Below are 15,481 nucleotides of genomic sequence, written 5' to 3' on the forward strand. Positions count from 1 at the left end.
TCTAAGTTCTAACTTTTGACTTGAAATTTGAAGCTAAATTAGTTTTTTCTTTCTTAAAGGTATTATAGTGAGCAATGGCTTAGTGAAGATTCAAGTCGGGTGCCTCCACATAAGGATGCAGAAATTTATACCGAGAGGATGAAGTGCTTTAAGAGGTACTTCACGAATTCCGCGGACCGCACGAGAGCTAATGTGGAGTTCGCCCAATTCTCCATGAGATCCAAATTATTCAATGATGTTGATTCCATCAATGAACAGTTTACTATCAAGCCTCATGAGTGGTGGGCCATCCATTCTTATGCAACCTTCATCGTCATCTTGTGCCGATAGGAATTGAAGCACTTACTCTTTTGTGCATTCTCTCAAGACGAACAAGATAACTCCACAACGAGCTGAAGATTTGGTTTTCGTTCATAGCAATCTTCGGCTTCTCTCAAGACAAACTCCACAATATAAGCAAGGAGAGACAAAGATGTGGGACATAGATGGACATACATTTGATTCCTTCGAGGATGTAGGGGTACTTGAAGTTGCTAGTCTTTCTTTGGATGAGCCGGAGTTAGAGTCCATTGTTTTTACCGATGACGTAGAGGACGATGTTGTCGATATTGGAGATGAGGCGACAGACTTCTAGGATTGATGATGCATTGATGCTATGTTATTTTGGTGCTTTATGTTATTTTGGTGCTTTAATGATGAACTTAATCACGTATGAAATGAAGAGTAATATTAGAATTTTTCATTTTGGTGAATGGTGATGTTATTGTTATTTGATTGCTTTCGTATTTTTTTTAAATTTTTAAAATTTTTATAAATATATAATAAAATAATAATAAAATATTATTATATTCAACGCACCCGAACGCACCCACACCCAAGTTTTTTGGAAAATCACGTACTCGCGTACCCGTGTCGTGTCGTGTCGTGTCGCACCCGCACCCCCGCACCCCGCACTCGCACCCGTGCTTCATAGATGGTAGGGGACACTGATTTCCTCCTCTTTATGCTCCTCTATATCACACTGCTTCTGATCATCGTCTTCATGGTCGTCACCAATGGCTAGGGGACACTAATCGGATTTGTGACCCAATTGGTTGCACTTGTAGCACATGACCTGTTGCTCGAACGGTGACTCGTACGAATCATGACATGGGACTTTGGTTGTTGCTGAAGTAGAAAGAACATCTCCGCATCCTCTTCCTTGTGTTGAAAATGCCTCGGCCGGCTTGCTTGTCCCAACAGGAAGATCCAAAGTCACCTTAACTTTCACCGTCTGCGGTGTCTTTACCACGACTTGGCTCCTGTAAAAAGTCATATGATCATAATCAATGGGTAGGAACCTCTCACAAAGGACTTGACGCATCCGTGCCCATATCCGGATTGGTCTCATCCCCATCCTTCTACGTGAGAGTTGTAGTTGATCCCACCATGCCAAAAGCACCTCCCTTGAGTTTGATGGCCACAAGCTTTGCCTTTTTCTCCTCGGGAACCTTCATGTAGTCGAAAAATCTCTCGACCGCCGCGAGCCAATCAAGAAATTCTCCGATATGGAGTTGGCCATTAAAATTGGGCAAATCCACCTTAATACAATAATTGCGATTACGAACCCCGGATTTCGGAGCGCAGTCACGAATATACCTCAGATGGATGATGTCTTCGAATTTCTCCTCGTTAGAGTAATAATCATTAGGAAAATATGTAACTCTAGGGCCGGAGCGTGGAACTCGACGTAGAGCTTGAGCGTACCGTCGCCGATCACCGTAGTCGATTTGGGGTTCCTTGCGCTCATTAGGATTAAACCGTGCCAATTGCTCCGCTATTTGATTAACGGTAGCCTGGAGAGTGTTAAACATCTCCATCGTCACGGTTTCTTGATTTTACCGTTCTCCATGGGAATCCATGTATGGAACGTAGCAGGGCTCTGATACCACCTGGCGTAGTCGGAAGCGCGGAGAACGAGTCGAGGTTGATTAATATCAACACCGATCGGAATAAACCTTCGAATCCACGAAGGGCGCTCGTCGAATCCACGAAGAGCTATTCTTCGAATCCACGAAGAACGAGATAACAACTTTCTCTACCAAGAAAGAAGAAAATTTCTTTATTTCATAAAACAAACATGAACTGTGCAACAACCTTGCACATAGGCTTTTATAAAAACACTAACTTCTTCTCTAAGTAAATCTTTACTTTCTAAAATTATTTGAAGCCAATTCCTAAATTAAAAAACTTCTATTCCTAAATGACTAAATTTCTAAATCTACCTAATAGCTAGAAGGAAACAAATAAATTAAATAAAGAAACTCTATTATACCCACTGCATGTACTTAATGGATTCTTGGGACACTTTCTAATTTTTAACTTTATAGCCAAAAGTAGTGGCCACGTCACAAATACACACCTAAAAACCATCACATAAGCAAGACAACCATCCATAATGTTTTGATTAGATCAAACACCTAGTGACATTCTCTGTCGCGCATGTTTACATGTTTCTAAAGATGATGATATTCTATTCCTTACTTCCTAACTTACTCATCTTATTAATAGAATGTGCATTAGTATTTCCTAGATCTATGGAGTTTTGTAGTAATGTGGGTCTATAGCAAGGAATCAAACTCCAGATTTCAGTCACCGACACACGTCAACTGAAACCGACACCTGTTTTCTGAAATTTAAAACCATGGTTCTAGCGTAATAATGGGAACCTTAACCTAATGTCCATCCTAGATATTTTCCATCCACCATTGCTTGATTCTTAACCTAATGTCCATCCTAGACATTTTCCATCCACCATTGCTTGATTCCCACTGTTGAGATCCTTCAATAATTGAGGACCAGTCTCTGACCTAGTTTACTGTTGAGATCCAGAACGAATACATAGAGCATGACCTTCTCTGACACTCTACATGAAGGAAGGAGTCTTGATACTTGCTGGATATTTTAAGTGTGTTTAAAGACCTCATATAGGTATCTGGTGCAATTACAGAAGGCTAGAGTGTTCTTCCTGAAGTAGATGATAAAAAAGTAGTTTTTGAGGTAAAACTGCTAAACTATTGACTGTCTTCAATCAAAGTAACAAATACATCTTTCAAAGAGTGCATTATTATTTTTAATTACTGCATCCATTCTGCTTGAATTTTTTTACTTCTATGCATCTTTTGATTGCAACTCTTCAATTCTGTTATTTTATTTTATTTTTTATAACAGGATAATTTGTGTTTAGTTCTTAACTGGCCTTTGGCAACAGCAATTGCAATTGTGAGAAGTGTGACTGATTTCATCTACCTTTTGCACATGCTTCTTCAGGTAAGACATAGTCAATTACGTCCATTGATTCAATTTTCTTTATCAGTTGGTTTATAACATGTTTGCAAGAAAATATCTCATAATACTTTCCCATTTGGTAGTAAATCTACCTTTCCTATTCTGATGTCCCCAAGCTGTTCTTGTGACTAGTATAGCCTTTTTAGTACTTTAGGATTCTATTGTAACCACTAAATTCTATTACTCCAGTCATAGGTTAGGATGAATACTCATCCTTGTGAGTGGATACTTATTCATATGGTGTAAAATTGATGCATGATAACTACACCATCTCTCCCCTACTCTACCCCTTCTCCCCTACACACACAAGGGTAGAATATGGAAAACATTATTCATTTTCTTCACATACTACCGGGATCAATTGTATCTCATTTGTCTCTTCTTGTGATTTTTTTGAATGGCTCTTGTGATTTTATTTGATTTAAGCTCTTTTCATAGATTTACAGTGAAACAAAAACAAAGGCACTCCTTACTGGTTTGCAGATTTTCTCCATCACATTTGGCTCTCTCTCATAGTGGGGAGTCTCAAAATGCTTTGAACTAGAGGGCTAAGAAGTGCACCTGGGTCACATCATCATTGAAATTTTCAACCTTTCAAGAGGAAAGGATATTTCTTTTAACCATGTTCTTAGAAAGGCCAACCATAGCTGAGTGGTCAAAGGGGGCATTAGCAGAGATTATTTCGTTGAGGGCAATCTCTGCCTTCTTGTAATTTTATCTGCCTTGTTTTTCTCATTTATGAAATAAATCTATGATGATGTGACCCAGGTGCACTTCTAGTTCAGCAGAGATTCCTTTTTTTTTTTTTTTGTGTGATTATATGAGACTTAGTTAGTTCTTTTTTTAGGATTTATGTTTATTCTAGTTACATTTTCTTATCCTAGATGTGGAGGGATGTCCACATCAACATATGGCCTATCTTTCCCCTTTTCCCCATGGCCCATTGCCCTCCATTGGTACCATTTTCCCCAAGACCCACTACCATTTGAACCCAAGCCCAAATCCTCTTTCATCCTATTGCCCACAATCATGGCCCACTACTAAAAACCCCTAACCTCCACTCAACCTTTTCTTTTATCCTTCCCCTCTAGCTATAGGGCCCACCACTCACCCAACATCTCCTTCCCTTATAAAGCCCCTCAACCTCCTCATAACCCTAATTTTGACGAGGGCCAATTTGGATGATAAATTGGTTTCGTATATTTTCTAACAAATTTCCAATTTCTGATTTTAATTTTTAACTATTTGAAAAAAATCTTCGGTCGTAGCCTTTTCCAAAAAGGAACACCATAATGGACAAAACACCGGTACATCTCGCTCCATTTGCCAAAGCAAAATGCCAAATGAAACAATATTTATAACTATGGAAGTGCTCTATCAATGAAATTTATTTCAACTAGCATCTTCTGGGGAAAGAACTTCACACTCTCTGGATGATATGTTCCAAGGGCAGATCCTGACAACTATTACTGAAGCTGTGTGCCTTCAATGCATAGAGTTGTTTATGGGGTTGGGAGACATTGGTAAATTGCGGATAGGAGGGTCAGATCCCTGCCTAGAAAATTGTATTTTTAAACACATATATAAACATACCTTTGGCCTAGAATGTGCTACGTAACACGAGGATGGCATTTGTTTAACTCGTTGTTGTTTCTTAGGCAAAGATATCACATTTATTGATGTGGTACAGTTCCCATGTATATACTTTCCAATCCAACATGAGGAATTCTGCCACCTGGGTGAACTTTACTTTATCAAGAACCTCACCGTTACCTTTTATTAGTAGTATTTGTGTCTTTTATTCTAGCCCTTCTGTTCCTGCTTCAATCATTAATTTCCTGTGATTTAGTTTTGACTTTCGAGGTCCCCAAAAGAAACTTTTTGACAATGAAGGTATATTATTGAAGAGAATTGGTATAATCTTTGGCTTTAAAGTTGGCATGCATTGATGAAAATCTTGGATTCTAAGATCTCACTGTAGTTTAATTTCGATTAGACCTGAGTTAAATACATCCCATCACTGATATTATACAATATTTCTGTTGCAGTTCAGGCTGGCATATGTGGCACCTGAATCCAGAGTTGTGGGTTCTGGAGATTTAGTTGATCAACCAAAAAAGATTGCCCTTCATTACCTACGTGGCTACTTTCTACTTGATTTATTTATTGTATTACCAGTGCCTCAGGTAACAGTTCTTCCTTTCTTGCATAATATTGTTGTATTTATCTAAAGAAAAATGCTAAAAGACAATCACCAATTAGTATTTCTGTCTAACAATCCCTTTGGGCCCCAATTGTGCAATGTCGGCGTGATTGGGTCTGTTGATCTGACAGGCAAACAAAATTATGGCACATTGCCTTTGGTCCCACCTTGATTGGATAATCCTAGTTTCTCGATCTACTAAAACTTGTCTTGGTTCTTCCAAGAGACGATACACCCTTGGTTTTGTAGGCCTCAGTCTTAAGGATGAGTGGTCCGTTCAGCATGTGACCAGGACTATGTGGGTAGCCTCTTGATGGTCTGCCAGATCAATGATTCAGATCATATACACATCTCCCATGTGGGACCCAATATTGATCATAGATTCAATTCTAACGGTCATTGTCCGTGTAATCGGACTGTTCTAATAATTGCCGTAGTTTTCTGCCTACAATATCTATAACAAACTTACACTGAAATAGGCTGCCATTAATGTACATGCATGCTAAAATAGTTTAGTGCCATGGCCCCCCCAATGACCATTGCAGGTAAGTGTAAATTAGTTCCCCCCCTCCCAAAGTGTAAATTCCTGGCTCTGCCCTGTGCATTCCTAATCTGGTCTATAAGGAGATACTATTTGTTTCTATTATAATATTGGCATCTAAATCCTATACACACACATGTGTGTGTGTGTGTGTGTGTGTCCATATATATATATATATATATATATATATATATATATAGAGAGAGAGAGAGAGAGAGAGAGAGAGAGAGAGAGAGAGAGAGAGAGAGAGAGAAGTGTAGCTACACAAACGTGTAGCTAACTTAGCTACACCGATGGCTTAAAATACAGTGGGCCCACATTGTTTGGGTGATCCAAACCATTCATTTGATAGGCCCTCACATAGATAGGGTGTGCCCAAAAAATCAGCTCCATTGGATGATCCCAACCCTTCAAACTGTGGAGGAAAAAATGGACAGATTTGTGAAGGTTTTTACATGTCCATTTTTGCCTCCACAAATCGTAAGGTTGGGATGATCCTATGGAGCTGATTTTTTGGGCACACCCTATCTATGTGAGGGCCCATCAAACGAATGGTTTGCATCGGTGTAGCTAAGTTAGCTACACGTATGTGTAGCTACACTTTTCTCATATATATATATATGTGGGATTTGCTAGGGTCCATCGCAAAAGGCATTTCGCGGCTGGTCTGTTGCATGTCAGACCAAGTCACCTCGTGAATGAAGACAACAGCTTTTGTCTCCATTCACAAGGTGGGTGGTCTGACATGCGACAAACCAGCTGCGAAATGCCTTTCCGATCCTTTATTCCTAACATAGAATATCCATGTTATCCTTGTTGTGAAGTTGCATGTCTATAGCAATCTTTATGTGGGAAATGATTAATATTTAGTTCAGATACATTTTTGTTGACTTGTAAAATTATCATCTCTTTTATCCCTAACATAGAATATCTATGTTATCCTTATTGTGAAGATCATGATATTGTTGGTCTTACCTAAGTACTTGGGATCGTCTGAAGCAAACTACTTCAAAAACCTCTTACGTGCTGCAGTTCTTCTACAATATATACCTAGAATGTTCAGATTTGTACCTTTGGTTGCTGGTCAATCTGCAAGCGGCTTCATATTTGAATCAGCTTGGGCGAACTTTGTCATTAATCTTCTAACATTTATATTGGCTGGGCATGTTGTGGGATCATGTTGGTATCTCTTTGGGTTACAGGTATGTGAAGGCCTTTAAACATTAATTACTTGTTGGTACCCTATATGACAGGTTTTTGAAGTTTCTATTGTAGATTCTTACAATGTGGTACTTGGCTTATAATGGTATTGTCAATCATTTTTTTTTGCACAAGAACTATTGATAATATTTGTTATGGATTTAATTTTGATATTCGTATCATGCATGGAATTTAATTTTAGACAACCCAACTTCTTTATGAGCACGGATTTTGCAAGAAGTATGATTTCGTTTTTTATTCTTTCTCCTAACCTAGATTTAGTTATAATATATTTGTGTAAGGATATTGCATGTGTTTATTTCTATTTTGTACCTCAGAACTGAATCAACTCCTCTCCTGTCTAGTATACCCAGGGTCATTTTTCTGGCATATACTCAACAACTATTTACTTTGCTTATGATCTTCTTGTATCGTTGAATAATTTATTCTCCAGATCAGCTTTCTACTGTCTTACATGGTTCATCCCATTGTCTCACATTCTTCTTGTGAATTTTCCCTTCTTTGCAATCTGCCCAAACAACTTGAAACGAGGTGGGAAGAACCATAAGTTTTCTTACAATAAACATTGATATCATGTATTCTTGTTTTATAGAAAATTTGTTGGATTTTAGTTTTGGGTCAAGTGATTCAAGAACAATCTTAAACGGTTTTGTTTCGATTTGATGAGTCATGAATCATGGTGAAAACTATCGTTTTCTACACTCTCACCTAGGAAATTTTTTGGAGATTTTCAAATTTATATATTTTCGACATAATTGAGGAGGATAATTTTCTACACTTTCTCACCTAGGAAATTTCTTGGAGATTTTCAAATTTATATTTTTTCAACATAATTGAGGAGATATCATAAAATACAAAATAATTTGATGCAATTAAAAAAAAAGAAGATAATTCAACAAATAAAAATAGCTAAATATAAATATTATGTTTTTTTTTAATATTAAACTATCCTGATAATGTCATAATATTTCTGCGTACAATATTGAGGAATCTTTGGATCTCTCAGTTTTGAGAATTTCATGATTATATGCATGCCTTAGATAATGGCCGTCTTCACTTAATTAAACACTTTTCCAATTGGATGTTTATAGCTTTTTTTTTTGGGAATTTTAAATTCTTTAACAGCTAATTATAAAACTGTGAAATAGATGGTTACCCTTATTAAAATAAGGGAGTGCTACTGCTGATATCATTTCCCTATGTATTTGAAAATATTGCAAAAAATATTGGGATTTTTTCAAAACCTTGTAGATATTTGTCACTATGATTGGAATGACAAACATTATATTTTGAAACCGTGCTTAATAATAATAAAATGTGTAAATGTATCACTTTAGATGGAAAATGTTCACAAAATTCTGTGAAGCTTGATCAAATGTTTGTATACTCCTGAAGCCAATACAAAATGGAAAAAATATCTTCATTTTAGTTTGCTTTACTAATCAGACTTCCCCATGCTGGTTGAAACTCAATTCTTACATTTTGTTTTCCAAATTCTTTGATAGGTATCATATCACTATCTCTAAGTAGGTGTTTGACATCTCTATAATCTTGATTTAGATTGATTGACAAGTTAGACCTTGTCTAATGATTTGCCTAGCATTTGCCAATTTTATTGAATAAACTATCATGTTTAACACTTGGCCAAAACAAGCAACTTGACTGAGTAATAGTTCTGATTTTCAGACATCAACTGTCAGTTGGGTAATTAATATCTGAAATGCTTAAATCCATCCTAACGAGACCTTCAATACTTGCTAAGTAATGAGTTTATCTTTATCCATACTACATTAATAACTTGACTAAAACTTTGAAGTGTGCAACTCTGACTTCTTCAATTAAGTTTTTATTTTCTTATTGAAAAAAAGGGAATTGCTAGCGTCCATCACAAAAGGCATTTCACGGTTGGTCTGTCGCATGTCAGACCAACCACCTCGTGAATGGAGACAAAAGCTGTTGTCTCCATACACGAGGTGGCTGGTCTGACATGCGACAGACCAGCTGCGAAATGCCTTTTGCGATGGACCCTAGCAAATCCCAAAAAAAAATAAAAATTGTAAAATGCTATATATTAGTACAACTTATAACCTATTAAAATCAACGCACCATTTTCAACAAGTTTCTGTGTTGATGTTGATGGAAATTTAAAACCATGCGACTATTATGCTCCTGGTTTGGCTATATCTTTTTCCACATTTTCTAGTGAAATAATACTTGTACTTCTTCACATTGACAAGGATCTTTAGCTACTTTGTATTTTGCCTCAAACTACGGTTGTAATTGAAGCCTATTAAATTTCTCCAAGGAAAATGAGAACTATTCCTCCTAGATAGTTCGTAGAATGCAACTGAACTAAGGAATTTTATACAATGACCATACTCATATGGCTTATGGCAGTCCTCCCTTTATTACACATTTTTCCAATTGGATGTTGATAGTTTTTTTGGGGAATTGTAACATTTGTTTTTGATGGGTAACATTCTTTAACATCTAATTAGAAAAGTGTGAAATAGAGTGATAACATTATTAACATATGGGAGTGCTGATATCATTTGCCTATATATTTGAAAATATTGCCAAAAATATTGGGATATTTTCAAAACCTTGTTGATATTTGTCGCTATGATTGTAATCACAAAATTACATTTTCCAAATCATTGGCTATTGCTTTTCTACAGAACTCATAACAATCACAACGAATTAGTTGTGCAAGAGTCAAGAATGTATGGATACATTACGAAGCTCAGTGATATTGTCTATTCAATTCTTGAGGTTTTCTGCTCCGATGTCTAGCTAATCTGTCTTGCCTTCCTAAAAAGTATTGAACTCGTGCTTAATAATAATAAACATGGAAATGCATCACTTTAAATGGAAAATGTTCACATAATTCTGTGAATCTTGATCAAATGTTTGTATACACCTGAAGGCAGTACGCTAGTACCCAAAAAAAAAAAAACAAATCTTCATTTTAGTTTGCTTTACTAATCTGACTTCCCTGTGCTGGCTGGTTGGAACTCAAGTCTTACATTTTTTTTTCCAAATTCTTCAGTTCTTTGCATTTTTTGAATGGTCAGTTCTTTGCATTTTTATTTACTCTTCTTTAACGTAGGTGTTTTACGTCTTTGGTAGGTATCCACTATCTCTACGTTGGTGTTTGTCACTCATATCTCTCCAATCTTGATTTACAATTGGCTGCTTCATTATTGTGTTGTATTCACAAAGATTAAGTTGATTTTCACTCTATGCCCTTTTGTTTCAGAGGCTAAATCAATGTCTACGAGATGCCTGCAGAGATTCTGGAATTCCGCAGTGTAAAAAATTTATAGACTGTGGGCGTGGAAATAATATTGAAGGATTTAGCTCAAACCCAGATTGGCAGAACTGGTTAAACAATACAAATGCCATTGCTTGTTTTAATACTACTGATGGTCCCTTCTCATATGGAATATATTACCTAGCTGTTAATATTTCTACAGAGCACAGCATTGTTTCAAGATATATATATTCTTTATTTTGGGGTTTCCTGGTAATCTTTCATCCCCTACATGTACTTATGTTTTTAATGTTTGTCTTTATGTTAATTTACTTATTCTTTATATGATTTTCATTTGCATTATATTTTGGAGAAAGAGCCAATTCTATATTGTGTTTCATATAAATATCGTGAGAACAGACTCATTGAACCTATTAATCCGAATTCCCTCTTTAAAAGTTGTTTTTAATAATGTCGTGGGTCATGCATTTCCGTGTTATGTCGTTGATTACATCTTCCGTACAGAGAAAGACCTTTGATTATCCATCAAGAGGTTCCCTGCAAGATACATTCTATTAACATTTTTTGGTTGATTACATTCTTTTAAGTATTAACATTACAATGAAACAACATAAACACAAGGTTAAAGTGGGTGCGTGGTTAGACCTGTTTTATTTGTTGGGAATCTCTCCCCCATCCCTTTTTCCCACATGATTTGGAGTGCTTTTCTTCTTTCCATAATGAAGATATTTTCTTCTGCTTAGAAAAAACAAGGGTGTCTCAAAATGCCAGGGTATCTGGTAGCTACCTCGTCGGTTCTATGGAGAGAAAGAAATGCCAGGGTGTTTGACGGAGTCTCAAAATCTCTACCCTTCCTTTTCTTTAAAGTAATAGCGTTGTCTATTGCGTGGGTAAGGTGCCTTTCTTGTTTCGGTTTGTATCATCTTTTGATCTATGGGAGGGGTGGAAGGAGATTTGTTTTAGTGTGGAGAGGCGTGATACGATCGTACAGGATTGGCAGCCACCATCTGAGGGCCTGTTAAAATTAAATTTTGATGGATCCAGTTTGGGTAACCCAGGATTGGCGGGCATAGGTGGAGTTCTAAGAAATTCAAGGGGCTAAGTCGTATGGGCTTTCTCAGGGCCAACTGGAATTGCAGATTCGAGTGAAGCGGAGGTCCGAGCTGTACATCAGGGGATAAAAAACTTGGCGAGGGAAGATTTGAACAGGGTTCTGGTAGAGGGAGATTCTCTTAATACTATTAGGTGGCTAAGAGGTTCTCTCGTCCCGCCTTGGAGATTCGCTCATTTTTTTTTGATGAGATCCGGGATAAAATAGAAGGCTCGTTGATCATTTTTTTGCATGTGAGAAGGTCTGCACATAGTGTCGTAGATCGCCTGGCAAAGCAAGGTGTAACTAAACAGGGTCTCATTTTTCGATTTCTTGCCTTTTTTTATCCTTGTTGTATTTTTTCCTGTTTTTTCATCTAGCTTTTGAAATGAAATCCGCTCAACTCAACAACTCAACAACTCAACATAGCCTTTGTCCCAAACTAGTTGGGGTCAGCAAAATGAATCCTTTACAAAAATTTCATGAAAAATGAAATTTGCTACCATTTAAAAAAAGAAGAAGATTCTATGAATATGCTTCCTACCTTATTGGAGGACCCGACTATTTTTCAACCACCTAACCAGTGACAACTCAAGGTTAAGGAGGCTAGAATGGCAATGCTTTTACTTTTTAACTCATTTGTGTCGTGTTTTTTACTATGTATGTTCATTTAGTGCCAGAAGCATGATATCATTGTTCTTTTTGAACGGTATGGTAGAAGCATGAGACCATTGAAGTTTCTTATACAACCTATTGGTTTCAATCACTGCCCTGCTGACACGTTTAATTATTTTTAAAGATGTTTCTAGGAAGACATAACTGTGTTACATTTTTTATCTATAGGTTTTGCTCAACATAGATATATCAATTTATGGTGTTCAGTCCCAATGATCTGGATTCTTTTGTTGTTAATGAATGTAATATAACATTTTAACCCTTGCATATCAGATTTGGCATTGTCTTAATATATTTTTGTTATTGAATCATTCATGACAACTCGTACCATGTTCAGTGTGATTCTTGTGTTAATGCCATATGCTTGGCTTTGAAATTTGAATTTCTTTCAAGTTTATTGCGTATACTTAAGGCACAACTCTTATTAACATTATCTTTCAATGTTGGCTGGTCTTGCCATAGCAAATCAGTACTCTAGCAGGAAACCAAGTTCCAAGCTCCTTTGTGTGGGAAGTTCTATTCACTATGGGCATTATTGGACTTGGTCTGTTTCTTTTTGCTTTACTCATTGGAAATATGCAGAACTTTCTTCAATCCCTTGGACGCAGGTGAGGGAGTTATTTGAAAATAGTTTTTTTAGTTTTGGATTTTCTATTTTATTTGCTTTTTCGAGTACGCAAATCCCCATTAATTAGGAAGGAATCATTATCGTGGAGTGGTTGTCAAATTGTTTACTTTTGATGAAGGGCGGTGCCTCCATCTTAAGATTGCTCTTCACAATAGGAAACGCCAGAGCATTCATTTTTTTGTGGTATCCATGCCCTGTATTTTCAGTTTTTTTTTAAATTTTTTCCTAGAGGTTTGGCAACTGTTTATTAACAGTGTAAGTTTCAAATATATATATATATATATATATATATATATATATATATTATAAGTAAATTATAGGATACTATATATCAAGGTTGCCATAGCTGGAATCGAAACGGGAATCGAAGGTTCCCAGGGAAGAATCCTGCTCAAGGTTGCCAGAGCGGGAATCGAAAGCGGGAATCGAAAGCGGGAATCGAAAGCTCCCATGGAAGAATCCTGCTTCCTTGCTATATATTATAACTATTGTGCATTATATTGAATAGGCAATGGTAAATTACCATGCATGTAAAGCATGCTTTATGTAATGACCTGGGTAAGTATTTAGCATAAAAAATGAATGAAAAGAAGGATACTATGAGAGAATGAGAAGAGAAGTGGGAAGGGTAATAAGATGGGCAGGCACTAAGTACTAAAATGGCTGTAATCTTCTCATAGTCTTTGATAAGAAGGTTCATTTTCCGTTATATATAGAAGGAACTTATAGGGAATTGGTCACAACCATACACACAAGATACCCTATATATTGTCAATATATCACGATATGCTCTAACTGATAAAAGGTTATTGCCTATATATTGTGATATATCAGTGGTTTCTTGATGTTTTATTGTGAGCTATTGTCACCTTCATTTGAAATTCAATTTTATGAATAATTAATTATATGCTAATATGGTTAATAATATATGCATTTATTACTGCTTAATAATTAAAAATGCAACATCTTTTCTTGAATTTAAGGGCTAGGTGTAGTGATTTGTGCTGCAATAGTTGAAGAAGAAAGAGGAAGGAGGAAAGGAGGAAAGGAGGAAAGGAGGAAAGGAGGAAGAAGGTTAAAGAAGGTACAAGAAGATGAGGAAGGAGTATGCATCAATATCGGAGAGAAAAGAGAAGTTACGTCGTCCCCTATTGACCTTTTCTTTTATATCATTAATAAAATAATATCGAAGGACAATAATCGCCCCTCAACATATTCTAATACATTGACACTTTCCCACAAGCTCGAGAATACACATCAAACAACTCCAGATTGGAACAAATGTACTATATTATACCTATACTAAAAGCCTTAATGATCTATCTGTATACCCATCAACTATAAGGCGAACATTCGCTTTATACACCAAACCATGACTTGGAGAACCCTTCACATACTCCATTCTAATTGTTACATCATAGTGAGATACCCTAGGTTCCTGCTCGAATTGACTCACTAGTCACTACACTAACTGCAATTCTCCTTATCAACTGTAAGTTTGACAATGGGATCAATAGGTGTGTCAACTGGTTTAGTCCCAAGCAAGTCTGTCTCACTAAGTAGATCCAAGATATATTTTTGCTGTGATAGACTAATTCCAGACTTAGACCTTGCAACCTCAATGCCTAGGAAGTATTTCAAGTTACCCAAGTCTTCATTCTGAAACTGTTGTTGTAAAAACTTTTTTAGTTCTTCTATCTCTTTGTTGTCACCCGTTGTAGCCACAATATCATCAATGTATACAACCAGAATAATCTTCCTTGTGGAATATCTCTAGAAAAAGACTTATTTTTTAGAACTGTAACAGAATCTCGACTAAAGACTGAATGATAAGATAGGCAGTACCAGAGCACATCCCCATCCACCCACCCACGCATACACACAAAGAGAACTAGGTTGGCAATAACTATTTTGTACTGATGCTGACCTATGCTGAACTACGCTGGCTTATTGGTAGATTTAAATATTGGTTTTGCATCTCACTTATGTGTCTCAAATGCCTTGTTTTAAATTGAATAGCTAGGAGTTATTTTCCTTTCATTTTTTTTTCGTATTCATTTTTTTTTCTCTTTTTTATCATGTGCTTGCTATTGATTCACTCATTTGTTTCTCAAGGCGACTAGAAATGCAATTAAGGATTCGTGATGTTGAACAGTGGATGAGCCATCGGAGAATGCCTGATGAACTAAGGAGGTATCTCTCAGTGTTTTTGTCTAGAGATCTAATAAGGGCTTCTCATATTTTGTGCAATTTTGTCTCAGAGTTCTAGTATTGTTTATTCTGCTATGGTGTAGGGCATGAGCTGTACTTGGTTCGTATTCATGAATATAAATGTTAAAGTTGTGACACTTTAATGTCAGACAATCATATTTTCCCATTCCCTTTTTCTTTTCTCTCATATGTATGTGTGTATTGTTTCTCTAGAATCTTGATAAGCCATAATTTTGTTATTCATTGTTTTCTTAAGGGAATAGATGTGGAGATTCTTGTTGAATGGAACACATTATGTAACTCTTTCGCTC

The 15,481-nt window shown here is 36.5% G+C and overlaps 1 protein-coding gene across 3 annotated transcripts in view; it reads left to right on the plus strand.

The window, feature by feature from the left end:
• Positions 1-15,481, plus strand: part of LOC143877858 (putative cyclic nucleotide-gated ion channel 20, chloroplastic) — a 48,294-nt gene that overhangs the window by 15,595 nt on the left and 17,218 nt on the right. For all 3 annotated transcript variants that reach the window (XM_077380135.1, XM_077380137.1, XM_077380138.1), the window contains exons 4-9: positions 3,211-3,309; positions 5,376-5,513; positions 7,025-7,273; positions 10,552-10,818; positions 12,794-12,939; positions 15,075-15,152. In XM_077380135.1, coding sequence (XP_077236250.1) covers positions 3,211-3,309; positions 5,376-5,513; positions 7,025-7,273; positions 10,552-10,818; positions 12,794-12,939; positions 15,075-15,152 — 977 coding nt within the window. The remainder of the gene's footprint in view (positions 1-3,210; positions 3,310-5,375; positions 5,514-7,024; positions 7,274-10,551; positions 10,819-12,793; positions 12,940-15,074; positions 15,153-15,481) is intronic.

The sequence above is a fragment of the Tasmannia lanceolata genome, unplaced genomic scaffold, assembly GCF_043159265.1.
Source record: "Tasmannia lanceolata isolate RefF3 unplaced genomic scaffold, GAP_Taslan_0.1 ptg000005l, whole genome shotgun sequence".
NCBI lineage: Eukaryota > Viridiplantae > Streptophyta > Magnoliopsida > Canellales > Winteraceae > Tasmannia > Tasmannia lanceolata.